Genomic DNA, 27,468 nt, shown 5'->3' with positions numbered 1-27,468 from the left:
CGAATTGATTCATGAACCTATTGAGTCGAACTATGTACACTACGCCAAAAATGAATTTAGGCAGCGCCCCTTAGACAGCGCTTATTTCCAAAAGCGCTTCTATAAGTTAACTAAAAAATAAAACACGGAAAGTATGTAAGAAAATGTGGAAAAGTGCTGCTAAAAGGCCTATCTTAGACAGCGCTTATCGAAAGCGCTGCTAAAAAGCCTACCTTAGACAGCACTTATCAAAAGCGCTGCTAAAAACCCACGTAAGAAGCGCTGCTAAAGGCCCATATTAACAAAAGTGCTGCTAAAGTCTCATATTAGACATCGCTTTACAAAAGCACTGCCTAAAGTTATTTAAAATTAAAATTAAAAAATATTTTCTATTCATTCTTTCTTCATTCATTCTTTCTATTCTCAGAACTGTTTCTCTTCTCTCCCGCAAAAAAACCCTATGTCCAGACCTCTGTCGCCCGCTTCCCCTCTGTCCGCAACCAACGCCCTCCACCAGAAGAAATGAAAACCACCACTGTCATCCAGAAAACGCAAAGGAAAAGGTTAGTCTATCAAAACTCTAAAACCCTAAGTTCCTTCTTCTCAGTCTCTCTCAATTTTTATGAGGAAAAGATTTGTGGTTTCTTTCACAACAAGGAAAGGTGCATGTAGATGATGGTGAGACTCTGAGAGGTTACCCTTTCTACAAAGCTATTTTGAAAACTTGTCATTTTCTAATGACCCATTTCTTTGTTTCTCTTTCTTTCGCAGTTTTGGTGTTAAAAATTGAAGCTTTTCTAATGGATCGGGTTTTGGGTTTTCAAGGTTAGATTTGAGAGGGGTTGAGTTGATATGCTTCAAGATGGTTAATTTGCTTTGAGAAGTACGTTTTCTTTACGAGATTTGGGGTCTGAGATGAACCAGTTAGTTGAAAGCTCTACTAATTCTCAAAGGGTCTCTAGAGTTCAAGCTCCACTGGTAATTTCAGTTGTTTTGAAATGCATTTGGTTTTGTTTTGCTTTACTTGTTCATAGTTTTTGAGACATCTATTGTTCTGTTTTTTGGTGTAGTTTCACATTTGTGTCTGTGTGTGTTTATAAAGATTCAATTTTGTCTCAAGCTAAGACCTAAGTTAATTATAGGTTTTGATTTCAGTTATATGGGTAAAATCCCTCTTTTATTTTTTAGGGTTCTTTGTTCGGGATGAATCAAAATTTTGATATTGCATATGATTCAATCATTCTTCACTTGTTGTATACTTTATAGAGTGAGGATATGAAGTAGAGGACATATGAGCATATGTTTGTACTCTTTGTTCTTATTCACTTGTGTTTGGTTTGGGTGTTTTAGATAATGTTTTATCTAGTTAAATTAAATTGTTTGTAACTAAACTATTTTGTCTTGCATTGAATGTTCATCAAGAGCATTAAGGAATGACAGAATTTGTCAAGGACGAGCATCGTTTGGAATTTTCATACCCAATGGGAGGTTTCTAGAGGCTAGAATTTCTCTATGCCAATGAGAGAACATTGCAGAACATGTAGCTTGGGCTGAGTGTAACATAGAGAGAACTGTTGGTGTCTTCGTTTACTTTGTTATGTCTCAAAACTTCATTAGGAACTCCCATTATTATGACCTTTTGAATTAGGTTCATGAAAACACCAGTGAGGCAGAAGAACATGGAACCTGGATCCCTTATCTCCGACTTTATGATGCAGCCGCTTGTAGACCGCTTATATGACAGAACTATCTTCCATGCTTAAGAATCTATGCAAAATTGAGTTTTCATTGAGTTTTGAATGCTTTTAAAAGCTTACATGAGAACTTGTGTCCCAGGATTTATTTTATTCTTCTTTTAGCGGATGCCCATGCGACCTTTCTGGTATTTGCTGCACATTTTGTCCCTGACCATGGTTTATGTCCTTGTCGTATTCTCAGGCATTCATTGATACTGTCATAATTTGTTGAGCATCGTTTATTTTTGGTAATGTCTACCCACATATATGCAACATCAATTTCTCATTATAATTGACTAAGCTCTTACTTATTAGATTTTTAATGTCACTGTATTTTTCAGATTAGACAAATATTTTGAGTGACATTCATTTTAGGTTAATTCATGTTCTTTGATGATCATATGAAATAGCTTGGTCTTTCTATAGTTATACTTTCGGTAACTCTTGGTAAATTGTCATTTCTTTGTCTATATTGCATCATACGTAAACACTGCAAAAGGGTTTAATAAAAAAGATGGCTTTATGAATGATTTTGGAATCTATAGATACTATAGAACCCAACACTAGATAGGTGGTCCCTCCCAACCCACGCCTCTTTCTAGTGTATAAAAATTAAAAATATTCACCTACTTAAAAAGTTAATAAAAATACAAAGTGGTCAAAGCAATATAAAATATTTACTTTTAGTATATAGTTTAGAAAAAACTTCTTACTTTACTTAGTATGTGAGGCTTAATTCATAGTAGCCATCATTTGTAGAGAGCACGTGTGTAATGATGGTTAAGCATGATTCCCACTTGCGGACTCAAAGGACCAAATTTCCAGTAAGCATGATGGTTGAGCACGTGTGTATATAGTTTAGAAAAAACTTCTTACTTTATTTTTGGCTCCTTTGTAATGCGAAAATTAGTCATTAAGGCTGTATATATAGTTATAGTTAAAAGTTAAGGTTGTATATATAATTAGTCATTAAGGCATAAGCATTAGAACCATAAGTATATATAGTTATTTTTGGCTCCTTTCTAATTCGAAAATTGTGTCAATGCTTTTTCATTTACTCTAGCAGTACTTGTACACAAGGTTTATCAGATTTGAAATGAGAGTGTTATTTCCATGGTTATGGTTTAGATTCAATGCAAGGGCCGCGGTGCAGTACTGATAATTCATCTGTTAATCATTTTGTCTACGAGATTTGTTTGTTCTTTTTTAATATGATTGTTGTAGTCTTTCTAAGTTATTTTGAATAATATGGCACCTATTTCTCTTTTTAGGATAAGCTTAGGCTACCATGCTGTTATTTACTTAAATAAACATATACGTTACCAATATATTCTAAGTGAATTTGTGAGGAACTTTTGTAGGTTGAGAAGATTTTTGGCCCTGGAAATCAATATGTCACAACTGCAAAAATGATACTTCAAGTATGTGTGTTTATATTTTACATTTGAATCTCTTGATATGCATCCACATTCTCTACTGCATTTCATTATTTGAATCTAAAAGATAAAATAAAGTCAACTGTTTGTATATAAGCTATTAGTTGTTTTCATAAGTTATCATGGATAACTTATGGAAATAAGCTGAAATTTTTTTATAGAAGTAAAAGTTACTTTTGCATCTTCTAGGCCATCACTTTCTCAAACATGTATGCACCCGAGCATTTGATTATCAATGTAAAAGACGCGGAGAAGTGGGAAAGTTTTATCGAGAATGCAGGTAATACAATCTATGTATTCTTCATTTCTTGGCGCCTTTTATGCTTCTGAATTCTTGTTAGATGACCACAATATGTCTCCTTGATGGCAATTCAATTACCTCTGCAAGTTCTGTGTTTTTAGGGCCATGGACACCAGAGAGTGTCGGTGATTACGCAAGTGGGACAAACCACGTCCTTCCCACTTACGGATATGCAAGAATGTATAACGGTGTGTCTTTGGACTCTTTCCTCAAGTACATAACTGTGCAATCTCTCACAGAGGAAGGTCTAAGGAAGGTATAAGTAGACAACTGTGCATTGATAAATTATAATAATAAATAGTAGTGTCTACTTGATCACTCTTTGGTGATTATTAGTATATATAAATATGCATGCTTACTTAGGCTTTTTATATTGAAGCTACATCAATATAAATATGTCATGACATAACTTAGGCTTTTTTTTTTTAAACTGAATCCTCTTGTATAGAATCCATGTTGACATAACTTAGGTTCTGAGATTTTGTATGAGTTTGTTCTCAGTATTCTCTTAGTGTATGGATTGAAGATGTATATTGATGTTGTTGTTGTTTCAAATTTTATATTGAAGCTACAAATTTGTTTCAAGTTTATGAAATTTTGGTGCAAAAATGGTGAAAATCTGGTGCATATATGCTGACTTATAATAGACAGCGCTTTGTTTTAAGTGAAAACAATTTTTATATAGGCAGAATAGACAGCGCTTTTAATGAAAAGCGCTGTCTAAAGTTGAGAAAAGCGCTGCCTAAAGGGGGCCTTTAGCAGCGCTTTTAGAAAAAGCGCTGCCTAAATTGGGCCTTTAGCAGCGCTTTTTAAGTAAAAGTGCTGGCTAAATGGGGTCTTTAGTAGCGCTTTCAAGGTGAAAAAAAGTGCTGCCTTTAGTAACGAAATTAGTTTTTAGCTCATAATCAGCTCATTTGTGGTTCATGAACCTAGCTCAACGATTTAATTTTCGAATCGAATTTTGAACTATTTTGGAGTTAGTTTAATTCATTGTCAACCTTAATTACACCGATAAATAAATTTTATTTATCGGTTATGAATTCTTTAATTCATTTAAAAAGTGTTAAATGCAATAAATGATGAACTTTTTTGGACTAATAAACTAATTACCTACTATGTAATATGTATTGTTATATAAAATCCACTTTCATTCATCTAATTGATTTTTCTCTTTGGTTTCTCTATACTAGTGTATACAAAATGATTGGAGAAGGAAAAAAAATTAGATCAAACAACATTTTGATTCTAAACGAAATCCTTTATTGTATTTTTATAAATCAAATCAAATCTGATCTAACATTTCAAACTTTTGGTTTTTGATTTTTTGACCGATTTTTGACCAATTTTTTATTTACATTCATGATCTTCTGCATGTCGGTTTTAGGTCTAAACAGATCAGTCAAAGATCTAGTTCTCAATCCAACTGGTTGAATTGGTGGATCCAATCCGATTATAATTACCATCAAAATTATTGATTATTGGTATAATTTTACAAATTAATTTTAGAAGAAAAAATAATAAATATTTATTTTAGAGTTGTTATTATATATTACCGAAAAAGATGTTTTATAATTAAAATTATATTTAAAAAAATAATAATTAATTGGTCGAGGAAGGTATTATAAAAACTAAAAAGGTTTTATAGTCGAAGGAATTAAAGGGTTTTACAATTAGGGTTTTATAGTAGAAGGAATTAAAGGGTTTTATAATTAGGTATTACATATCTGTGTCGAGATATTGGAAGAGGAAGAGTCAAAAGCGAAGCCGGGTACTCTTTTCCTCTACTCTTGATTTCAACTTTCACTTCATAGAAGAACACAACCTCATTCTTGGAATTTGATTCTTCTTTCTTCTCTGAGACAATGAAGAGACGAAGGCATAATCATAATTACTGCCTACCAAACTGTGAAAACAAAGACAGACTGAGTGACCTTCCAAACTGCCTTTTACTTCACATACTCTCCTTTCTGAATGCCGAACGAGTTGTTCGGACTTGCATTCTCTCCAAGAGATGGAACAATCTTTGGAAGTCTCTTCCCGTCCTTACATTAGGTTCTGTCAAGAAATCCAACCAATTCATGTCTAAAATCTTGTCTTGTCGGGATTCCTCAGCGACTCTACACACTCTCGATTTTCACAGCTATGCAATTAGGAAGCCTGGCCAAGTCAAATGGATAATAGAATATGCAGTTTCACACAATGTCCGGCATTTAGATATATATCTTAAAGGTCGTTTTCAAGAATTTCCCAGTTGCTTATTTTCATGTGGCACTTTAACTTCTCTTAAACTTACTGTTTTCCTCCCTTCAATGTTTACTAAGAGATTGTTTTTCCCTAATTCTCTGAATTTGCCGGCATTAACCAGCTTGTCTCTAAGGTCATTCACCTTTCTTGTCGGCGATGATGGACGCGTTGAGCCTTTTTCTGCTTTAAACAAGTTGAATAGTTTGGTCATTAACAGATGTGAAGTTTTGGGTGCCAAAAACCTTGGCATATCAAGTGCCACACTTGTGAATTTAACTATAATAATGAGTGATAGGGCACCTACAGCCTCTTTCGGATTTGAGCTATCTACCCCAAGTCTTATTACCTTTCATTTTATTGGTCATCCTCTTCAGAAACTCTGTCAGAGCAATGGCAATCTCTCCACGGTCAAGCGTGTAAGTATTGATGTCAAGTATTGGATATATGAGGCTAATACTCCTTTGGTTCTACTCAACTGGCTGGATGAGCTTGCTAATATCAAATCATTGACACTTACTTCATCTACTCTTAAGGTACTTTAGAGCATGTTTGATTTGAGAAATAAAATTGTTTTATTTTGAATTATGAAAAATATTATTGAACTCATACTAATTTGTCCTGATTGCATAGGTTCTTTCCCATGCTCCCCGTTTATTGAAGTCTGAGTTCTCTTCATTATGTAACATGGAGTCACTGAACGTAAAAAAGAAATATTCTTCATCCATACTCGATGATGGATTAGTGAAGTTTTTGCTTCAAAACTCACCCTCAGCAGAGGTTAACATTGTTGATTAATTAAGGTCAGGTCAGGTGTGCATTCAACATTTTAAAAATAACCTTCTCTATTTTCTGTTTCCCCCTAACCTTTGTGTATAGTTGAATTGACACTGTGAAAATATAGTTATTGAATGTTTGAAAAAATCTTGTGTGATGTCATTATGCTTTGATAATGATCGATGCTAAAGATGAGCCTACCAAATATGTAGCAATATGTTAACTGTTATGAACCAGCTAACAGTGTTATTAAGCATATGACAGCAAGAGATCTAAAGTTCTGGTTACCTGAAATGTTAATTTAAGGTATGAAGTGCAGACACCGGAGATAATTTGAAAAATAAATAAAGTAAACATAATCTCAAGTGTCGGTGTCGATTTGAGACACTTACACTCACATGAACACACATTTTTTTAGAGGTGTCAGTGCTATATAGAATTTAAGTTTACTAGACTTTATAGATAGTAATAGATGAGAAGATTAAGTCATGTTACTTGCATGCCTTCAAAGTTTGAACAAATTATTTATTTATTTCTCTAAGAGATTGTTTCTTTACTATTAGAGCTCTGACAACTAATTTAACAGAAATAATGTAGATGTTTATAGATTTTTTGGTTGTGTAAAAAGTTCTAACTTTATTTTTATATTTGTTTCATGTTTTACAGCCTGGTGCACCCTTGGTCACAAATAAAGCAGATATTGTGACTAGTGCAAAACAAATTGTCTATTACGACTGCAACTGTGTTTTTCTTCATTTTTCTATTTTAATCAACTATTATTAATTGATGATAAGGTCAATATAAAGGATTTTTTCATACTGCAAGTGGTGTTTTTCCATACTATTGTTGAGCGTTTGGTTTGGCTTGACTGTGCTTGATTGTGTAGTTCAAATTGCTGTGGCATGCGTACTAGACAATTGTTTTTAGCCAAGAATGTGATGAATATGTATGAAAGAGTCTTACAAATGAGAAACTTTATAGGAATAATTAGTAGTTACTTTTAATTAGTTGAAGTGTGCCACAAATACATATTATTCTGGTTGTAGAAGGTGACTTAGAGTTTTTCCTCTATGATTCTTATTTTATATTAAACTCCCTTTAAGCTAATAGAGTGATGCTTCTAACATAAGATTCTTCAAAGGAATTGGCACACTACACTACGCCAAAATTGATATTTCGTAGCGCCTAATTTAATAGTACTTTTAAAAAAAGTGTTATTAAAAAGGAAAAAACATATTTATAATAACACTTTATGGTCAGGCGTTATTATAAAATACAAAAAATGTGATTTTGATAGCACTTAATAGAAAAACGCTATTATTAAATTTTAGTAAGATAGCCCTTTCTGAAAAACGCTATTAATATTGTACATTTTGATAGCGCTTTCTAAAAAATGCTATTAATATTATACACTAAAATAGCACTTTCTGAAAAACGATATTAATAATCTTCACTACTTTTTTTTGAAAAAAATATTTTTCATTTAGATAGCACTTTATGTAAAAGTGCTATTATTTTAGTCATCCCTAATACTGTGGAACTTAATAAATTAATAAAATAAAATAAAAAAGGGGACACTTTTTCATTTTTGGCGCACAATATTGGGGAAACTTTTCATTTTGCCCCCAAAAGCATTCTCTCCTAACTCTTTCGCTGAATACTCCGCCGAATACTCTGCAAATATCATCTCTCGTCGATTAATCTTCTCCGCCGAATCCACTCACGCCGTGGAACCTACTCACACCGTCAAACCCAGCCACGCTCTCTTCTTTGTTCATCGGCCACGGTTCATCGATTCAGAGTTGAAGTCTTTGCTGGATTCTTCAAAGGTAAGTTAAAAATTCTTCTTTATTTTTAGCTATTTTCGCTTGCAATCATGTTTGGTTCTGTTTGAATCGGATGTTTAGAAACATAGGGATTTTGAAACTGAGAATCATCTCAAAGTCTTATTTGTTTGATATAAATCATATTGTTTGATTTAAATCTGAGTGTGCATAAACGTTTTTGGATTTTTTATGAGAATATAAACATAGGGCGCTGATTTTTATCTGGTTAATTTATGACAAGATGTAGGGCGGTGACTGTTTCTGAGATAGATTTGGTGTAAACCGAATGAGCACATTTATACGATTATAATCACTTTTTTGGGTACGGAGGGCTTGTTAGATAAGTGTCGCGAGGTGTTCGATGAAATGCCTAGCCAAGGTGTTCCTCGGAGTGTGTTTGCTTATACTGCTGTTATTAATGCTTATGGTCGTAATGGTCAGTTTCAGGATTTGCTTGATAGAATGAAACAAGCGAGGGTTCCTGCTAGTGTGTTGACTTATAATACTGTTATTAATGCTTGTGCTAAGGGTGGGTTGGATTGGGAGGGTTTGTTAGGGTTGTTTGATGAAATGAGACATGAAGGGATACAACCTGATTTTGTAACTAATAATACATTGCTCAGTGCTTCTGCTCATAGGGGGTTGGGGGATGAAGCTGATTTTGGTTTAATGGATTTTAATAAGGCTTGTCTAATGTGTTTATTGATTGCTATGATCATAAAATTGATAGCTTCTAAATGTTGTTAATTGATTGATATGGTCATTAACTCTATTTGAAGTAAGAGTTCTGGAATAATGTTTTTTTCCGAATTAGCATTACCTGTGATTTGGGTTCTAGTTAGTTTATGTGCCTATTGTGTTTATTGATCGCTAATTTGCTATGATCATCAAATCAATGGTTTTTAAATGTTGATAGTGATTATTAGATGTTAGATTTTTAATCTATTTCCTTTTTTAATACTGAATTTGAAGTAGATGACAACTGTCGTTGTAAAAATCAGATATTTGTTCTGCTTCTTGTTTAGATTTTGTTTTGAATAGATGCTGACTGGGTTGAAATTTTGCAGAAATATATTGGCGATCATGAGACTCAAGAAAGGGACTGAGGTGGAAGTGTTAAGCAAAGATGAGGTGCCTTCTGGCTCCTAGATATGTGCAGAGATTATTCGTGGTAAGGGCCACCATTACACTGTTAAGTATAAGGGGTTTGAAGGTGCTACTGGTGAGGAAATCGTGGGGAGAGTTTCGAGGAAATCTGTAAGACCGTTTCCGCCTGCATTTGAACTCGTGGAGAACTGGACTCCAGGTTAAATTGTAGAAGTGTATCGAAATTTTTCTTGGAAGATGGCTACTGTTTTGAAGGTTTTGGGGAAAAAGTGCATTTCTGTTAGGCTAGTTGGATCTTCATTGGAATTCCAAGTTAGCAAATTTTGAGATGTGGAGCCACTGTTTCAGCTGTTGCACTTAGCAGGAAGGGTGGTTTGTTGTCAGAGCTTTCTAGAAGACAGATCAAGGTGTTGGATGATAAAGCAGAGCTCAGCTTCAAAACTGCAATGAAATATGATCTCGTAATTGCTGGTTCAGCTGTATGTGCATCATGGATTGGTATGAAAAGATTGATTACAATTAATTATGATTATCGTTTATCCTTTCGTTTGTTATTCGGTCTAGTTTTTATAATTTTATTTTTGTTGTTAATATTTTTGGTTCTAGTACTGAAGGATTCCAACTACGTCTCTCTTTTATATGTAGTTGCACAAATTCATTGCAAAATGATAATATAATTCTTTTTTAGATTATTCAAGAAGAAATTATCAATAAGAGTTTGTAATTGCTCTTCATGTCTTAATAAAAAGTAAAAGCCCTTTGTTTTCTTACATTTCTAGAAAAATATATTGAACCCTTTGGTTTATGACTTTTTTTGGTGTTGGTTTTCATTCAAAATGCTTGGAAAAGCAGAAAGTAGATATTCTCTTAAATCTATTTTTTTGCTTCTCTTTTTGATAGATATCCTTAATATTTCAAGTACTTTATAATATTTTACTAAATTGAGATTAAGATATATGTTGAATAGTTTGATTATATTCTAATTGCTATAAGTATTTGTCAAACATTTTTTCTCTCAAAGCATCATTCAAATCAAAACAAAAAACTGATACATGCTCTGTTTTTGGAAAAAGAGAAAAGATTCTTGCTCCCATTTGTGTTTGCTGCCATTTATGGGTTAAGCATATCAATTATTACAGGTGGATTGATTTTGGAAGCTGTGGAAACATGCTCTGCTTTATTGCCTGCTTTTATACCATTTACACATGGTTCTTGATCATTCATGTAGCTGGTGGATACCTTAGATCAATATTTGGATTATATTCTTTCTTTTCTCTATTAATATATTATATTTACAAGATTATTCCTTATCTTGTTATTAACTTGATTTTGCTGGACACTATTTGTTTAATGAAAGAAGTGTTTGTGATGTGTTATAGAGTTGGATTTACAATAATGTATGTCAATATAATTTTTTAATTAATGCAGAAAGTTAGTAGTGAAAATCGAGAAAGAGCGTTAAATCCTCAACATACTTATAGAATGTCACGTTTAGGTTGAAGATGGTTTGATGGAAATATGCCGACAGGCCCGGTACCAGATTTCACCGGATGCACGAACTTAAAGATCTTGATTCATGATAAGTTCATTCTCAGGATTCATTTTTTTCAGTTTTAATTTAACTACAACCACTTTTTTCTTATGCAGTCATCTTGAGAACAAATCTTTGGAGAACCTTCTGAATTTGAGGGAACTGTCAGCTATCTCGCACTCACGTGAGTAGTTTTATCACTTACGAATGCAACAATATCGCGTGTGTGCACTCTCAAACGTTATGTTTTGATATTTATGTTGTGCTTATATTGTTGCAGGTATGTTCAGAACAATATGTTATCTTGAACTGTACCGTCTGAACTTTTGAGCAGAAATTTGGTTTTAAAGTTAGTATTGTTTTTCCATGAAACACAATTGCTTCAAATGGATCAATACATTTCTTTTAAGTTCAAATATGAAACACAATTGCTTCAAATGAATCAATACATTTCTCTTAAGTTCAAATATTTACACATCAAACAACTACTTTTTTTCTGCCCTCAACAGCTACTCCGGAAACTACGATCTTCATAAAGGAAGCCAAAAAAAGGACCAATTGTATGTGATTATTGGTTCAGCAGCTGGCGTTGCCATTTTACTTTTAGCTACTATCGTTTATTGCTTATTTATGGACAAAGGAAAGAAAAAAGAAACTATGATCAATGTGTTTTTCTAAATCAAAAATTCATATAATTTATGAGATTTGATATGATAGTATCTGACATTCTGTTTTGCACTCCTTGCAGACCACCTTATTTCACCCGCTACTCAAAAAAACCTGGAATCTAAGAGTGATGGTCATTTAGAAGTTGCTCACTGCTTCAGTTTTTCTGACATTAAAAACTATACGAATAATTTTAAGAAAAACATTGGTTCCGGAGAAAAATGTGGAAGTTCAAGGTTGCCAAAGGAGGTAGTCCATGGCTTCGGACGTTGAACAATCATGTCCGAAGACATATACGAGAGTTCGATCCTCATTCCGGACCTCCTCAAGATCTTGACGATATTGAAACTGCTCACTGTAATTTCACGATAATCGCTTCACTCACAAACACAACGATGATCTACTTATGCGCCTTCGGGTTTTCATTATTCATTTTTTATGTTTTGCTAAATTCTCTCATTATTTCTCATATTCACTGTTTTAGTAAGAATTTCTAACTTCACTGACTTTAACAATGTAGTTTGCAAAAGAAAACCCTATCAACCAAGTTTTACCCAAAGTCAAAGTCAAAATATTGAGGATATAACAGAAGAGGCTATCACAACAACATTAAGAAGAAGATTCTGGACACTGGCCACGAGATTCTGGAGGTCCCATGTTTCTTATGTCTAGATTGGTAATTTTTTACATTCCTCTCCTATTCAAAACTTGTGTGTTTTCGTTTAGTTTTTCTTTTCACTTTTCATTCATAATGACAACAACTCTATGATTAAACAGGTTATTACTCTCTCTGTCACCGAGGCTTTGAATGCAGTCTTAACCGACGAGCATAAAAAGTAAACGTGTTGGTACCTCTATAATCATCAAATTTTGTTTAGAAAGTATGACAATTTGTTTTGAGATTTAAATTGAAGTACTCTTAGCTAGAACACATGCATCTACAAATTTATCTATGTAAATGCCCTATTTTTTTTAGTACACTAGATGCCCACTATATATGTTACTATATTTAAGCAAATGGATTTGGTTAAAAATGTTATTTGGTATTGATGGATCATAATATGTATGCAATGAGTAACTTAAAGCGTTATTTGGTATTAAATTGAATGTAGTGTTTTGATATTTGCACACAAAAAGAGTAATTTTGCGTAAAAAAAAAGGGTCTACAATAGCGTTTTGTAAAGAGTGATATTAATGAAACATCCTATAATAGCACTTTTTAGAGAAAGTGCTATCAAACATGTGTCATATATTAGCGCTTTTTTTGAAAGTGCTATCAAACATGTGCCATATAATAGCCTTTTGTTTGAAAGTGCTATCAAACATGGGCCTTATAATAGCGCTTATTTTGAAAGTGCTATCAAAATCAAATCAAAAGACGCACAAAATGCCCACTTCCATAGCGCTTAAGGAAAAACGCTATTAAAAACTGGTATTTTAATAGCACTTTTAAAGTGCTATTAAACAAAAAATATTTACAATAGCGGCGCGGTTAATAGCGCTTTTAAGTGCTATCGAAAACAAAAAAACGCTATTAAATAGCTTATTTGGCGTAGTGCTATAATATTATTAATTTTATGTTTTTGCTAGATACCCAACACAAACATTTCTCTCTCTAAGAAAATGAAATAGTTGAAACCGTCATTCTTTAGAGAGAGAAGCTCTTTAAAGAACTGTGGCACAACGATGACAAACACTAAAAAACTTTGAGATATGTTTGATAGTTAATTTTGGAGTTAGAATAACACATCAGATTTTTTATGTAAAGTTCTCAGGCCATCTGCAATCCAAGAAATAGCGTCATAAACTCAGTAGAAGGATGTTGAAATAATCAATATTACCCGCAAAATCATAAACTCAAAACTCATTAACATTTTGAATTAATTCACCAAAATCCATAACGCCATGATAACCGGGGCAACTACCATCAATATTCAAAATCATAATACTACCTTTTTGTGCATTCCACGTAATTGTTTTCATTGGATGAGACAAATTATGCTTGAGAAAATATTTAGTCAACAAATTAGCATAAATATGCCACACCCACGTCTAAAGGAAGAATTTCACCTTCTCGAGAACAGAAATATGCCACACCAACTTCCAAGTGTTATGGTATGTTGTATTCTTAACAAATTAAATTCTAATGAGCCACTTCTAACCATCCTCAGCAGTATAGATACCATTCAAACTTGGGTTATTTCTACTTCGTAACAATTAGCGGTGTGAGGCTTGCTTACGAACCACCCGTAATTGTCACTAGATTTTTTGAAAAATGGTTGTTTTTAGGAGTTTTGGAATGGTGTTTTACTTAGTGCTTTCATTTTTGCCCATGTCTTTCAAAATTGGCTCATGAAAACCTTCTTAGAACTTACTTTCCTCCACTTTGACCAATCTCATTATTTTTCTATAAAACAAAACAAACGACATTATTAGTTCAAAAATCGTGGGTTAGACCGCAATTGCAGTGTGATTTTAAAATCACACCTCCGAATGTATTAGGAACCCCATCGCATCTAACAAGAAAGTTTCTTAGTTCAAGCCAAGGAAACTTTACACTATGTTCTATCTTATTAAGGAACAAGTCATGAAGAGAATATTCAAAGTCATCTATTGATAGATTTGTTTTCTGAAGAGAACAACTAAGATGATGTATGCTTAGGTTTATGGATCAATAATGATGAGTTAGTTGTTAATCCATAACAACAATTATTCTAGCTTGATAGTGATTCGTGATTAGTTGCTTAAAAAAAGAAAATTTCTTTACCCACCTCTCTTTGGGGGTCACCCCCAGCGAAATCCCAAAATTACCCCTGCTTCGGAGATGCATCTCCGAAGTTATTTTTTTTTTGAATTTTTTTACTTCGGAAATGCATCTCCGAAAACACCAAAAAAGTGGTGTTTTCGGAGATGCATTTCCGAAGTCAAAAAAAAATCAAAACCGTGAATATTTCGGAAGTTCATTTCCGAAAATATTGCTACATATACAATTTTCCCTCCTTCACTATTTCATCATTTTTTCTCCAAAACTTCTCCAAACCCTCTCCAAAACTCAATCAATCTCCATCCATTTTTCTTCCTAAAATCAAGTTTCAAACCGTTGATCACGTTAAAGGGGGCATAGAAAGCTACAATTTGAGGCAAACATCTCTCATTTCATCCCCTATTTCACTACATTGATTCAACAAATTTATGCTGAAACCTGTGATGGTTCGGAAGTTCATTTCCGAAACATATTACCTAACAAATTTCGGAAATGAACTTCCGAAATATGCCCTGGCAGTTAAAAAAAAAACAATTTTGGCCAATTTTGCTAATTTTTGCATATGTTAGGTATGGTGCATCCGGACAACATTGTGCAAGACAATGACACAGTAGTTCCGGCAGTTGTCAACGTTAATAACGATCCGATTATCGATGTTAATCCTATGATCAATGTGGTTGATGTTCGACAACAATTTACAAATGATCGGAGCTTCGGTAGTCGAGAACAATTGATTGATTGGGTTCGGAACGAAGCTAGTAAACTTGGATTTGGTATTGTTATTTTAAGGTCTGACAATGGAAATAGTAGGCGGAAAGCTTTCGTTGTTTTGAATTGCGAACGGGGTGGGATTTATGCACAATCAAACCGGGTGCTAAAACACGAAGACACGGGATCGAGAAAGTGCGGGTGTCCGTTTAAGTTGCGCGCGACTCGGAGGGTTGATGATTTGTGGCGTTTAACCGTACTTTGTGGAATTCATAATCATGCCTTGGATGCCAAGTTACACGGACATCCAATGGCGTGTTGTTTGTCCCGCGAAGAGAAGAATGTGATTTCGGATTTAACGATAGTCAAAGTGGCGCCTCGCAACATACTTGCCGATTTGATGCGTAAAAAACCGGATAACGTTTAAAATATCAAGCAAGTTTACAATGAATGACACAATCTCAAAGTTTTGAAAATGGGCCCTCGGTCCGAAATGCAACAACTTATGAAACTATTAGGCGATAACAAATATGTGTCAAGCTTCCGAACGTCCGAGGAGAAAGTTAGGGTGCGTGATATTTTTTGAACTCATCCCGAAAGTATCAAGTTATTCAACACATTTCCAACCATTCTTGTGATGGATTCTACGTACAAGACCAACAAGTATAGGCTTCCTCTTCTAGAGATTATCGGTGTGACCTCGACGGACAAGACATATTCGGTCGGGTTTGCTTTTTTGGAGTGTGAAAAAGAAGATAACTTTACATGGGATTTGGGAATATGCAAGTCTTTGTTAGTTGATCAAAAGGTTATGCCAAACGTCATTGTCACCGACCGGGACAATGCTTTGATGAATGCGGTTGATACCGTCTTCCCGACATCGACCGCGTTACTTTGTCGGTATCACAAAACTTGCAACGTGAGAAGTAAGTTGAAACCCGCGGTTGTGACAAAAGATAGGCCGGATGAAAACGGAAAAGTTATCAAAGCCGGTGTTGTGGTTGATAGGAAAATGGCGGCATGGAGGGAAATTTTGGATGCATACTCCGAAGAGGTGTATACCGAGAAATTGGTACACTTTAGGTCTTTGTGTGGTTCCATTAAGACTTTTTGTCATTATGTCGAATCCACCATTCTTGACAAAGTCAGAGAAAAAGTCGTGTGCGCTTGGACAAATTGAGTTAGACATCTTGGTTGCACCACGACGAACCGAGTTGAATCCGCACATGCGGTCTTCAAGAGGTGGTTGGGTGATAGCAAGGGAGATTTGTGTCGGGGATGGGACACCGTGAACCAAATGCTTGAAAATCAACACAATGAAATTAAAACATCGTTCGGTCGGAGCAAGACGGTTATGGAACACCGGTATAAGGGCCAAATTTTATTCTCCCAATTGATTTATAACATATCCCGATCGGGTTTGAATTTTTTGTTTCATGAAGCGAAGCGGTCGGAGACCACGGGGCCGGATAGTTCTTTATGTGGGTGTACCATTAGAAAGACATACGGCCTTCCATGTGCTTGTATACTTTCAAAAAAGAAGAAGTTGAATCCACCAATACGCATGGATGAGGTAGCCGACCATTGGAAGAAGCTTCATTTTGATGATTTTGACCCGCCGAAAGGAAATGACTCCAAAATCACCATCTCCGACGAGTTGGAAGTGATAATGGAGAAGTTTGCTAAAGCGGATGACACAATGAAAATGCACATAAAAGAATAATTGCGAAAAATTGTATTTTTGGAGACCACCGATTTGAAACCGCCATCTCAATCGGTTAAAATGAAAGGTGCACCGAAAAAGTCCAAAATTACACAAGAAGACACATCAACAAAACGATCTCCTTCCTACTTTGAACATGTTGATGCATCATTCCCGGATTCACCGAGACCGAAGTCCAAGTGTAGTGGTAACAAAGGAGCCTGTATTTCGAAGCCACCTCGCACACCGCCGATCAAAAAATCACCCATTGTCTACATTGATGAGATGCCACTTTTTATGCACAAATATATCGATAACATCGTTGATGTTGGCGGCGACAAAATAGAGAGCGGTCGAAGAACATACCTATCTTGGACTTAGGATCCACCGATTGGTTCTGTGAATTTTAGTTTGTTTCAGATCATTTTTGTTTGTAATGACCATTTTTGTATGTATTGTTGTTTATCATGTAAAATCGGACCGATTCAATACATATATAATATAAGTATGTTTTATGTCATCATTGTCTAATTTATGTCTATTTTGAATCCCTTTTGTATTTTTTACACAAAACGCTAAGCAATCAACAAAATGCAAAATTTACATCTGTTTCTGTATAATTTGGAAATGAACTTCCGAAATATACTAGTCTGCCTCCAATTTTTGGAAGTTCATTTCCGAAAAGTCCACTGAGCAGGATAAGGTTTGTTGGGCTATCATTGCTCCAATAAGTCTATAAATACAACACACTCTTCTTCATCCTCTTCACACCAGAAAACACAAATGACACAAACCTACCCCCACCTAGCATTCGTCTACTTCACCACCGTCTACCCGATGCCGTTCCAATTTTGCTTCTCGCGCGACACGCCGTTTGCGGAGTTGATAACGTCGCTCAACACGCTTTTGCAATATCCCGAAAATCGAAAGGTTGTCAAGATCGAGTACCGCTCGCCATCGCTTAACGACGAGGGAGGCATTAAGTTCACACCTTTTGAGATCAAGAACGACGAAGATTTAGCGGTTTTGTGGACAATGTTTGACCGATATTCTTCGAAGGGCCCGATCGAGTTGGACGCGAAACTTCAAAGATCGGCGGACGACGTTATCAAAATGTTGACTCATCCCCACATACCTGTGTTTAACAATATGTAACTTTAATCTTATGTAATGTGATCGATGTAATCTTCATCCGATTAAATAAAACGAATCGTTCTTGTTTGTTATTTTTCTTCTGTCAAGACCTTATTTCGGGAGTACATTTCCGAATTCCTCCAAGGGGGGTGAATTCGGAGATGAACTTCCGAATACACCAATTTTCTGAAAAACAACTTTATTTCGGAGATGCATCTCCGAAATCAATATTTTTCATTAAAAAAAAACACCTTTTCGGAGATACATTTCCGAAAACCCCTTTTTTTTTCAATAAAAGTACGTTTTCGGAAATGAACTTCCGAAACAAGGGGTATTTTAGTAAATTCACCAGAGGTGACCAAGAAGGTTAGGAGGTGGGTAAAGAAATTTCCTAAAAAAAATTAACTAGCTAACTAGTTAGTTGGGTTGATTATGTAACCAACAAGCTATTTTAAGTTGGTTGTAATTCAATTTTGATTAATTTATAATCCATTTTCTTTCATCACACCTTCATCTTCTCGATTGGTAGATCGGGAGGGATTCTTACTCTTTGGAGGAAGGATAGGATGGAAGTTCTTAATAGCTTTAAAGGAGAGGGCTTCTTAGGGATAAAGGTGAAGTGGAAGGAGAATTTTTATTATGTAGTGAACATTTATTCTTCTTGTGTTCTTCAAAACAAGAAGGATTTATGGGACAATTTGTTAAATTTGAAAAGCTCTTTTTCGGATGGGGAGTGGATCTTTGGAGGGGACTTTAATGCGTCTATAAATGTTCATGAAAGAAAAGGAATATCGATTAGGGATATGGAGTCGGGTTTGGAGCTCTTTGCAAAGTTTATTGATAATAGTGGGTTGGTGGACGTTCCTAGCAAAGGAAAAAAACTTTACTTGGTATAGTGGAGATGGTAGATCTATGAGTCGAATTGATCGTTTCCTTGTGTCGAGCAAAATTATTAATGATTGGGGAGTTGTTGGGCAATTAGTTGGGGATCGTGATATTTCGGATCATTGTCCGGTGTGGCTTGTGGTGGATAAGCTTAATTGGGGACCTAAACCGTTTAAATTCAACAATGAATGGTTTACTTTTAGTTCTTTTCTTCCTTTTGTCGAAAAGGAATGGAAGGATTTGGTTGTGGAAGGAAGAGGTGATTATGTGCTCAAGGAAAAACTTTCCCGGATTAAAGGTAGATTGAGATGGTGGAACAAGACGGTTTTTAGTAGAATTGATTTGGAGGTGGAGGAAGGAGTTAGAGATATCAATGAGGGGGATTCTAGGTTGGAGGATACGATGGATGATTTGATTGGAGAGTCTCTTTTAGGTAGGCAAGAGGCCAATAAGAGATTTTGGTTGAACTTGAGGATAAAAGAGAATATGCTAGTTCAAAAATCTAGACTTAAATGGTTAAATGAAGGTGACTCGAATAGTGCGTTTTTTCACAAAGTTGTTAAATAAAGAAGAAGATTTTATCATATAGGTCCCATTGTTACTCAAGGAGGGATGGTGGAAAAGGTTGAGGAAGTAAGGGAGGAAGTATGGAAGCATTTTTCTAATAAATTTTTGGAAGAAGATTCGGATAGAATCCTCTTGGATGGCATTCCCTTTAATAGCATTAGTTCTAATGATGCGATGTTTCTTGAAAGGCCTTTTCAAGAGGAGGAAATTAAGGAAGCCATAGATAGTTGCGGTGTTTCTAAGAGTCCGGGCCCGGATGGTTTCTCCTTTATGTTTATAAAGAAGTGTTGGAGTTTCATCAAGGAAGACTTTTTAAACTTTCTTAATTATTTTCATTCCGGTGGTTTCATCTCTAAGGCGGTTACTTCCTCTTTTTTGTCTTTGGTTCCTAAGTCATCTAATCCTATCTCTTTGGATGATTATAGGCCCATTTTTTTGGTGGGTTGTATGTACAAGGTGGTATTGAAGATCTTGGCGGGAAGATTGAAGAGGGTTCTTCATTCTATTATTTCGTCTTGTCAAAGTGCTTTTGTTCCGAATAGACATCTACTTGATGGGGTTTTGATTGCTAATGAGTTAGTGGATTTTGCGAAGAAAGAAGGTAGAGGTTGTCTTTTATTTAAGGTAGATTTCGAGAAGGCTTATGATAAAGTTTCTTGGAATTTCCTTAGATACATGTTAAGAATAATGGGGTTCGGAGAGAGATGGAGGAAGTGGATGGAGAGGTTGGTTTTGCATAGTGATATGTCCGTTTTAGTTAATGGGTGTCCGACGAAGGAGTTTTGTGTTGAGAAAGGTCTAAGGCAAGGTGATCCTTTATCGCCTTTTCTTTTTGTGCTTATAGCCGAAGGCCTTACGGGTCTTGTCCGGAAGTCGATAAACAATGGTGTTTTTAAAGGAATGGATTTTAATGACAATGTTGCGGTGGATATACTTCAATTTGCGGACGATACTTTATTGATAGGAGAGGGAAGTTGGAAACAAGTGTGGGCTATTAAAGTGGTTTTGAAGGCTTTTGAGATGGTGTCGGGTCTTGGGATCAATTATCATAAAAGTAAGTTGATAGGTTTAAATGTATCGAGAAGCTTTCTTGAGGCCGCCGCTATTGTGCTTTCTTGTAAAGTGGAGGATAGTTCGTTTCTTTTCCTTGGGATTAACATTGGGAGCAACCCGAGGAAATACGCTTCTTGGTTGCCTCTTTTATCGAAGATGAAGAAGCGCCTCGCGGGTTGGAAGAACCGTTTTCTTAGTTTGGGAGGAAGATTAAACCTTTTGAGATCTATTCTTGGTTCGCTTGCCATTTTCACGATGTCTTTCTATAAGATGCCTCTAAAAGTGGTGAAGGAGATTTCAAAATTACAAAGTAATTTTCTTTGGGGAGGGGTGGTGGAGGACAATAAAAGACGTATTCATTGGGTTAGTTGGAAGAATGTTTGCCTTCCGTTTGAATACGGAGGTCTCGGAATAAAAAATATTGCGGATTTTAATATGGCTCTTCTTAACAAATGGAGGTGGAGAATTATTAAGGCAGAGAACTCGCTTTGGTACGACTTGTTGAAAGCCCGTTATGGTGACATCACCATAAAAAGCTTTTGTGGAGGTATGTCTTCTACTCTTTCTTCTCATAACTCTTCTACCTTCTCTTCATCTACTCCTTTTTTTCTTGGTGGTGGAAAGATTTACTTTCGCTTGGTAGCATTGAGAGGGAGGATCCTTTTTCCGGAAATTGTGGTTTTAAATAGGGTAATGGGTATGCTACTCCTTTTTGGGAGGCAAAGTGGAGGAATAACTTGAGTTTAAAAGAGGAGTTTCCAGAGTTATTTTCTCTTTCGGCTTTGAAAAAAGTGTCGGTGGCGGGTATGGGAGGGTGGAACAAAGGTATTTGGGAATGAGAAAATTGTGGCATTTTGGATTCTCAAATTAATTGTGTTCCCTTGAATTTGATTTGGGTCTCTTTTCGGAATTCTCTTTTGGGAAGGGGGCCGTCTTGTATAGGGAGGGATGAGGTTTATTGGAAGGGTTCGGGTGATAGCTTTTTCTCCGTGGCATCTTGTTATAGACTTTTTGTTACTAAGCGTATTCCTTGCGGGCCTTTTGAGAAGTTCAACGAGGTCTTGTCTTTGATTTGGAAGTTGGATGTCCTTTACAAAATCAAAGCTTTTGGTTGGAGGTTTTTTGTGAATAGGCTTCCTTTTAAGGATTTACTTTTGGTTAGAGGTATAGTTTTAACTCCGGATAATTTAAAGTGTGTTTTTTGTGGTATTAATCCGGAAAACCGGGAACACTCTTTTATGGTTTGTAAAGGTGTGGAGGTGGTGTGGAGGGAAATTTCTTCTTGGATTGGGAAGCCTTGGAGGGCGATGGAAGAAGAGTGCAAAACGTGTTTTATGGATTGGTATTCTTTTTGTAAAAAGAACAAAGTGAAGAAGGGTAAATTAGGTGTGGTGTGGCTAGCTACTATGTGGATTCTTTGGCTTAGTAGGAATGGTATTTGTTTTCGAAATGAAGGTTGGGATGTGAATAATACATTGTGGAAGATTAAATATTTGGTTTGGAAATGGTCTTTTATTGGAGAAATTACACATCCCATTTGTAGCTTTTACGAGTTTAACAAGGATCCGTTGTTATTCCTATCGTAATTCTAAATTGGTTTGTAATTTCTTTTTACGGGGTTTCCTCGTCTGTGTAATCAGATATTGAGAACATTTAGTTCTCCGTTTTAATGAATCTTGCTTACACAAAAAAAAAATCTTGTTGTATGTATTTAATTTCTTGCATCACAAGAGACTGAATTGAGTTGTGCTAACATTAAGTAGTGAAATAATATGGAGGCCGAGAGTTAGAGCATAATTATCGTGAGTGGTTTTTGTGACTTGTGAGTTGATTTTTAGAGAATTATAGATGTGATTCAGAAAATCTCTTCCCTTCAAAACCTTTCCCAAACCAACTCGCAATCATATTGTGTATGTGAAAACTGATATTTAATTTTCTACTGAATCATGTAATTGTCTTGTTACATGATAGTTTTGAAGGAGTTTATAATGCTAAAAGGGAACATAAAAACAGAACCATAGAATAGAACAATTTGTTTTGAATTAGTGACAGCAAGGTAAAGGAGATCATCAAAGTTAATATATGCATATCCATTGGGAACCTTCAACGGCACTTTCATAAATTTAGTCACAGCATCAGCATCTGCTTTGTTTGTGATCAAGGGCTGACCAGGCTTTAAAACATGAAACAGATATTAAAATAAATTAGCACTTCTTACATACTATCAAAAGGCTCTATAAACATCATCTCCCTCAGGAATATATAAATAGCATAACTATATATTTGTCAAGCTAATCCTTACCTATAAAAGGATAATGTTAGTGCTGTCGACGGAGAATGGCGGTCCATGACGGAGAGCCAAAATCCTGACATACAGGTTGTTTTGCATTATGGTAGAAAATCTACAATATCAATTGATATTTTCCATTGCGGTGAATCCAAAACCAGCTATGTATATCCCCCATAGCGCCACCATAACAGATATTTGATAACACCAAATGTTATGTAAGTCACATAACTTTACATCACCCACAAGATTTTTTTCCAAACAATCAATAACTACATTCAATTCTAATATTTTCTATATAGCATCCACTTAGGTTGTGACAGAATAGATCATGTTATAATAGTATACATGTACAGTTGTTTACTATAAATACTGGAAAACAGAATAGAGAAGGATGCAAAAATAAAGTTAACCAAGCCAAAAAAATCTCTTTTTAAAATGCTGAAAGCACATCCGACCTTAATCAATCTACTATGTCAACCTCCGCTGAGGGTGTGTTTTGAAGCAAAAAGTCCACTAATCCATCAGGTACTGAGGAAGGATATTTCCTTTTTACTTTCAGTGACTTTAAGTTACATAAGGAAGAGAACTCAAACTTCAATAAATCGGAAACAAGAGAAAGAACCTAAGGAATCAGGACGAATTAGTATTTTTCATAACTGAAAATGATACAATTTTGTTTCTCAAACAAAACATGCTATAAAGTACCTTAAGAGTGGTTGAAGTAACTGTCAATGATTTGATATTAGCAAGCTCCACCAACCAGTTAAGTAGAACCAAAGGAGTATCAGCCGCAAGAACCCAATAATCGACATCAATACTTACATGCTTGACCGTGGAGAGATTGCCATTGCTCCGACAGAGTTTCTGAAGAGGAAGACCACTAAAACTAAAGCTACAAAGACTTGGTGCAGATAGCTCAAATCCGAAATAGGCCTTACGTGCCCTATAACTCGTGATTATAGTTAAATTGGCAAGTGTGGTACTTGATATGCAAAGGCTTTGTGCATCAAGAACTTCACATTTATCAATGATCAAACTATTCAACTTGTTTAATGCAGAAAAAGGCTCAGTGCGTCCATCATCGCCAACACGAAAGGTGAATGACTGTAGGGACAAACTGGTTAATGCTGGCAAATTCAGAGAATTGGGAAAAATTGCTCTCATTGTGTACAATCTAGAGCGGAAAACAGAAATTTTAAGAGAGGTTAAAGTGCGAGATGAAAATAAGCAAGGGGGAAATTGTTGAAAATGACATTTGAGATAGATATTTAAATGCTGGACATTGTGTGAAACAGCGTATTTTATAATCCATTTGAGTTGGCGAGGTTTCCTAATTGCATAGCGGTGAACATCAAGAGTGTGAAGTGAGGCTGTGTAATCTCGAAGAGATAAGATTTTAGACATGAATTTGTTGAAATTCTGCACAGCCTCGACGCTTGAAGCAGCCCGGTCTGTTTTGAAGTTTGAAGAACTTAATCTAAGGACAGGAAGAGATTTCCAAAGATTGTTCCATCTCTTGGAGAGAATGCAAGTCTGAACAACTCGTTTGGCATTCAAAAAGGAGAGTATGTGGAGTAAAAGGCAATTGGGCAGGTCACTGAGTCTGTCTTTGTTTTCACTGTAATTATGTTTACGCCTTTCTCTCTTCATTGTCACAGAGGAGAAGAAGAAGCAAAATTGAAGATGTTATTAGTAATTATGTTAAAATGCCCTTTCCTCTTCCTTGATCTAAATTATGATCTTACTAGTAATTGATTTTTTTTTTTTGCAATTTCCATAATAATTTACAGATAAGGTTATTTTCATAATTGTCATTGCATCATTAAATCAATGCACTGATTCATTTAGAAAGTTTTACCACTTTAATTTGTGAGAATAATAATTGCAATCAAAGTATAACTCAAAGAAATTGAAATTGTTTTTATTATTAGTGAAGACCAAAACTTCTCTGAATAAAGGAATTTTATTTATCGGTTATGAATTTTTTAATTTATTCAAAAGGTGTTAAACACAATTAATGTTGAACTTTTTTTTTTGGACTAAAAAACTAATAACCAACTATGTAATATGTATTGTTATATAAAATCCACTTTCATTCATGGTTTTTCTCTTTGGTTTCTCTATCCTAGACATGGCAATAAAACCCAGACCCACGGGTACCCACCCGAACCCGTCCCAAAGTTGACGGGGAAAACCCGTTTTGACTGGATTTGGGTTCGGGTTTGGGTTTTCTCCGAATAGAAAACATGGGGATGGGTCGGGTAATGGGGACACTAGTACCCACCCGAACCCGCCCCGTTTATTTCAATATGTACATTATTATTTAAATTTCATAATTTATATTATTAAATATGTGGTTAATGTTTTAATAATTTGATTTGTATTTATTATTTTAAATATTTGAAATATATGTATGAAATTTTTTGAGATTGTTTTATTTTGTTATTTATAATGTAATTTGATTTATGAAAAAGTAAATATTTTTATTAAAAAAATTGATTTTACGAAATACATGGTGGCGGGGCGGGGATACCCGAACCCAACCCGAACCCGTTAAGGACGGGTTTGGGTTTTAATTCCCCATCCCCGTTTGGGTTTGGGGCGGGTTGCGGGGACTGATTGGGGATTTGGGTTTGGGTTTGGGGGAGGTAAAAACCGTCCCCGACCCGCCCCGTTGCCATGCCTACTCTATCCTAGTGTATATGAAATTCTTTATCATATTTTTATAAATAAAGCCAAATCCGATCTAACCTTCCAAATCTTTGGTTTTCCAATTTTTACCCGATTTTCTGTTTTAAATCTATGATCTTCTGCATAAAGATTTTCAAGTCCAAACAGATATGTTAGAGTTCTTGTTCTCGGTTCGACGGATTGAATCGGTCGATCCAAGCCAATTTTGATTATCATAAAATTTATTGGGATATGTTAGAGTTCTTGTTTTCGGTTCGACGGATTGAATCGGTCGATCCAAGCCAATTTTGATTATCATAAAATTTATTGGGATATGTTAGAGTTCTTGTTCTCGGTTCGACGGATTGAATCGGTGGATCCAAGCCAATTTTGATTATCATAAAATTTATTGGCTATTGATATAATTTTACAGATTTATTTTAGGAAGGTCAAATAATAAATATTTATAAAAGAGTATTTAATATATATTACTGAAAAAGATGTAATATAATTAAAAGTATATTTAAAAAAAAAATGTAATATAATTAAAAGTATATTTAAAAAAGTAATTAATTGATTGAGGAAGGTATTATAAAAAGTGAGAAGTAAAGTTTTATAATTAGGGTTTTATAGCAGAAGGAAATAAAGGGTATTACATCTGTGTCGAGATATAGGAAGAGGAAGAATCAAAAGTGAACCCAGGTAATCTTGATTTCAACTTTTTCTTTATAGAAGAACACAACTCCACTTTTATTCAACTTTGATTCTTCTTCTTCTCTGAGACAATGAAGAGACGAAGGCATAATGATAATTACTGTCTTCCAAACTGTGAAAACAAAGACAGACTCAGTGAGCTTCCAAACTGCCTTTTACTTCACATACTCTCCTTTTTGAATGCCGAAAGAGTTGTTCGGACTTGCATTCTCTCCAAGAGATGGAACAACCTTTGGAAGTCTCTTCCCGTCCTTACATTAGGTTCTGTCAAGAATTCCAACCACTTCATGTCTAAAATCTTGTCTTGTCGGGATTCCTCAGCGACTCTACACACTCTTGAGTTTCACCGCTATGCAATTAGGAAGCCTGGCCTAGTCAAACGGATTATAAAACATGCAGTTTCACACAATGTCCGGCATTTAGATATATATCTCAAATGTCGTTTTGAACAATTTCCCCGGTGCTTATTTTCATGTGGCTCTTTAACTTCTCTTAAACTTTCTGTTTTCCTCCCTACAATATTTGATAAGAGAGTGTTTTTCCCTAACTCTCTGAATTTGCCGGCATTAACAAGCTTGTATCTAAGGTCATTCACCTTTCTTGTCGGCGATGATGGACGCGTGGAGCCTTTTTCTGCTTTAAACAAGTTGAATAGTTTGATCATTAACAAATGTGAAGTCATGGGTGCAAAAATCCTTGGCATATCAAGTGCCACACTTGTCAATTTAACTATAGTCACTAGTGATAGGGCAGCTACGGCCTATTTCGGATTTGAGCTATCTGCACCAAGTCTTTCTACCTTTAATTTTACTGGTCTTCCCTTTCGGAAACTCTGTCAGACCAATGGCAATCTCTCCATGGTCAAGCATGTAAGTATTAAAGTCAAGTATTGGTTCGATTTGACTGATGGTAATACTTCTTTTGTTCTACTCAACTGGCTGGTTGAGCTTGCTAATATCAAATCATTGACACTTACTTCATCTACTCTTAAGGTACTTTAGAGCATGTTTGACAAAATAATTGGTTCTACTCGATATGTTTCACTTTCAATTATGAAAAATATTATTGAACTGATACTAATTCGTCCCGATTGCTTAGGTTCTTTCCCATGCTCCCGATTTATTGAAGTCTGAGTTCTCTTCCTTATGTAACATGGAGTCACTGAAAGTAAAAAAGAAATATAATTCACCCTTACCGGATGGATTAGTGGAGTTTTTGCTTCAAAACTCACCCTCAGCAGAGGTTAACATTGTTGATTATTGATTAATTAAGGTCAGGTGTGCATTCAACATTTTTAAGATAGATACTTTTGCCTTATTACTCTATTTTCTGTTTCCCCTCTAACCTTTGTGTATAGTTGAATTGACACTCTGTGAAATGT

At 35.2% G+C, this 27,468-nt stretch overlaps 4 protein-coding genes and 1 long non-coding RNA gene across 9 annotated transcripts; 4 read left to right on the top strand and 1 right to left on the bottom strand.

The window, feature by feature from the left end:
- The first annotated feature begins 392 nt into the window (after positions 1–392).
- LOC131624086 (histidinol dehydrogenase, chloroplastic-like) lies at positions 393–4,305 on the top strand. 5 transcript variants are annotated; one of them, XM_058895075.1, is made up of 7 exons: positions 393–542; positions 751–957; positions 1,402–1,963; positions 2,844–2,905; positions 3,077–3,136; positions 3,341–3,431; positions 3,554–4,305. In XM_058895075.1, exons 4-7 carry the CDS (start codon positions 2,849–2,851, stop codon positions 3,712–3,714), a joined length of 369 nt encoding a protein of 122 aa, XP_058751058.1. In that variant the 5' UTR covers positions 393–542; positions 751–957; positions 1,402–1,963; positions 2,844–2,848; the 3' UTR covers positions 3,715–4,305. The 5 variants fall into 5 exon arrangements, with proteins under 5 accessions (XP_058751058.1, XP_058751057.1, XP_058751056.1 ...); XM_058895074.1 differs by lacking the exon at positions 1,402–1,963; XM_058895073.1 differs by having other exon boundaries at positions 1,402–2,905.
- Positions 4,306–5,314: 1,009 nt separating this feature from the next.
- Positions 5,315–6,662, top strand: LOC131624075 (F-box/LRR-repeat protein At3g26922-like). The gene is made up of 2 exons (XM_058895063.1): positions 5,315–6,229; positions 6,327–6,662. Exons 1-2 carry the CDS (start codon positions 5,315–5,317, stop codon positions 6,489–6,491), a joined length of 1,080 nt encoding a protein of 359 aa, XP_058751046.1. The 3' UTR covers positions 6,492–6,662.
- A 2,083-nt stretch (positions 6,663–8,745) lies between these two features.
- Positions 8,746–12,561, top strand: LOC131624085 (uncharacterized). The gene is made up of 6 exons (XR_009290449.1): positions 8,746–9,901; positions 10,832–11,118; positions 11,215–11,283; positions 11,683–12,018; positions 12,121–12,276; positions 12,378–12,561. It is a non-coding gene; the product is annotated as an uncharacterized LOC131624085 (long non-coding RNA).
- A 10,602-nt stretch (positions 12,562–23,163) lies between these two features.
- Positions 23,164–24,359, bottom strand: LOC131624084 (F-box/LRR-repeat protein At3g26922-like). Its single transcript, XM_058895070.1, has 2 exons — positions 23,409–24,359; positions 23,164–23,325 (listed from the first exon to the last, which is right to left on the bottom strand). Exons 1-2 carry the CDS (start codon positions 24,351–24,353, stop codon positions 23,164–23,166), a joined length of 1,107 nt encoding a protein of 368 aa, XP_058751053.1. The 5' UTR covers positions 24,354–24,359.
- Positions 24,360–26,158: 1,799 nt separating this feature from the next.
- Positions 26,159–27,350, top strand: LOC131624074 (F-box/LRR-repeat protein At3g26922-like). Its single transcript, XM_058895062.1, has 2 exons — positions 26,159–27,079; positions 27,186–27,350. Exons 1-2 carry the CDS (start codon positions 26,159–26,161, stop codon positions 27,348–27,350), a joined length of 1,086 nt encoding a protein of 361 aa, XP_058751045.1.
- Positions 27,351–27,468: the final 118 nt, after the last annotated feature.

Source organism: Vicia villosa, unplaced genomic scaffold (assembly GCF_029867415.1).
Source record: "Vicia villosa cultivar HV-30 ecotype Madison, WI unplaced genomic scaffold, Vvil1.0 ctg.000101F_1_1_3, whole genome shotgun sequence".
NCBI lineage: Eukaryota > Viridiplantae > Streptophyta > Magnoliopsida > Fabales > Fabaceae > Vicia > Vicia villosa.
The sequence above is the reverse complement of the archived record's forward strand: the minus strand, read 5'-3'. Positions and strand labels throughout refer to the sequence as shown.

Excerpts from the sequence above, each read along its gene's own strand:
- LOC131624084 (XM_058895070.1), bottom strand. The coding sequence starts at position 24,353 with ATGAAGAGAGAAAGGCGTAAACATAATTACAGTGAAAACAAAGACAGA. Across the intron at positions 23,326-23,408 it reads TTACTTCAACCACTCTTAAG|GTTCTTTCTCTTGTTTCCGA; the intron begins GTACTTTATAGC and ends CTGATTCCTTAG.
- LOC131624075 (XM_058895063.1), top strand. The coding sequence starts at position 5,315 with ATGAAGAGACGAAGGCATAATCATAATTACTGCCTACCAAACTGTGAA. Across the intron at positions 6,230-6,326 it reads TTACTTCATCTACTCTTAAG|GTTCTTTCCCATGCTCCCCG; the intron begins GTACTTTAGAGC and ends CTGATTGCATAG.
- LOC131624086 (XM_058895071.1), top strand. The coding sequence starts at position 895 with ATGAACCAGTTAGTTGAAAGCTCTACTAATTCTCAAAGGGTCTCTAGA. Across the intron at positions 958-3,076 it reads CTAGAGTTCAAGCTCCACTG|GTTGAGAAGATTTTTGGCCC; the intron begins GTAATTTCAGTT and ends GAACTTTTGTAG. Across the intron at positions 3,137-3,340 it reads CTGCAAAAATGATACTTCAA|GCCATCACTTTCTCAAACAT; the intron begins GTATGTGTGTTT and ends TGCATCTTCTAG.
- LOC131624074 (XM_058895062.1), top strand. The coding sequence starts at position 26,159 with ATGAAGAGACGAAGGCATAATGATAATTACTGTCTTCCAAACTGTGAA. Across the intron at positions 27,080-27,185 it reads TTACTTCATCTACTCTTAAG|GTTCTTTCCCATGCTCCCGA; the intron begins GTACTTTAGAGC and ends CCGATTGCTTAG.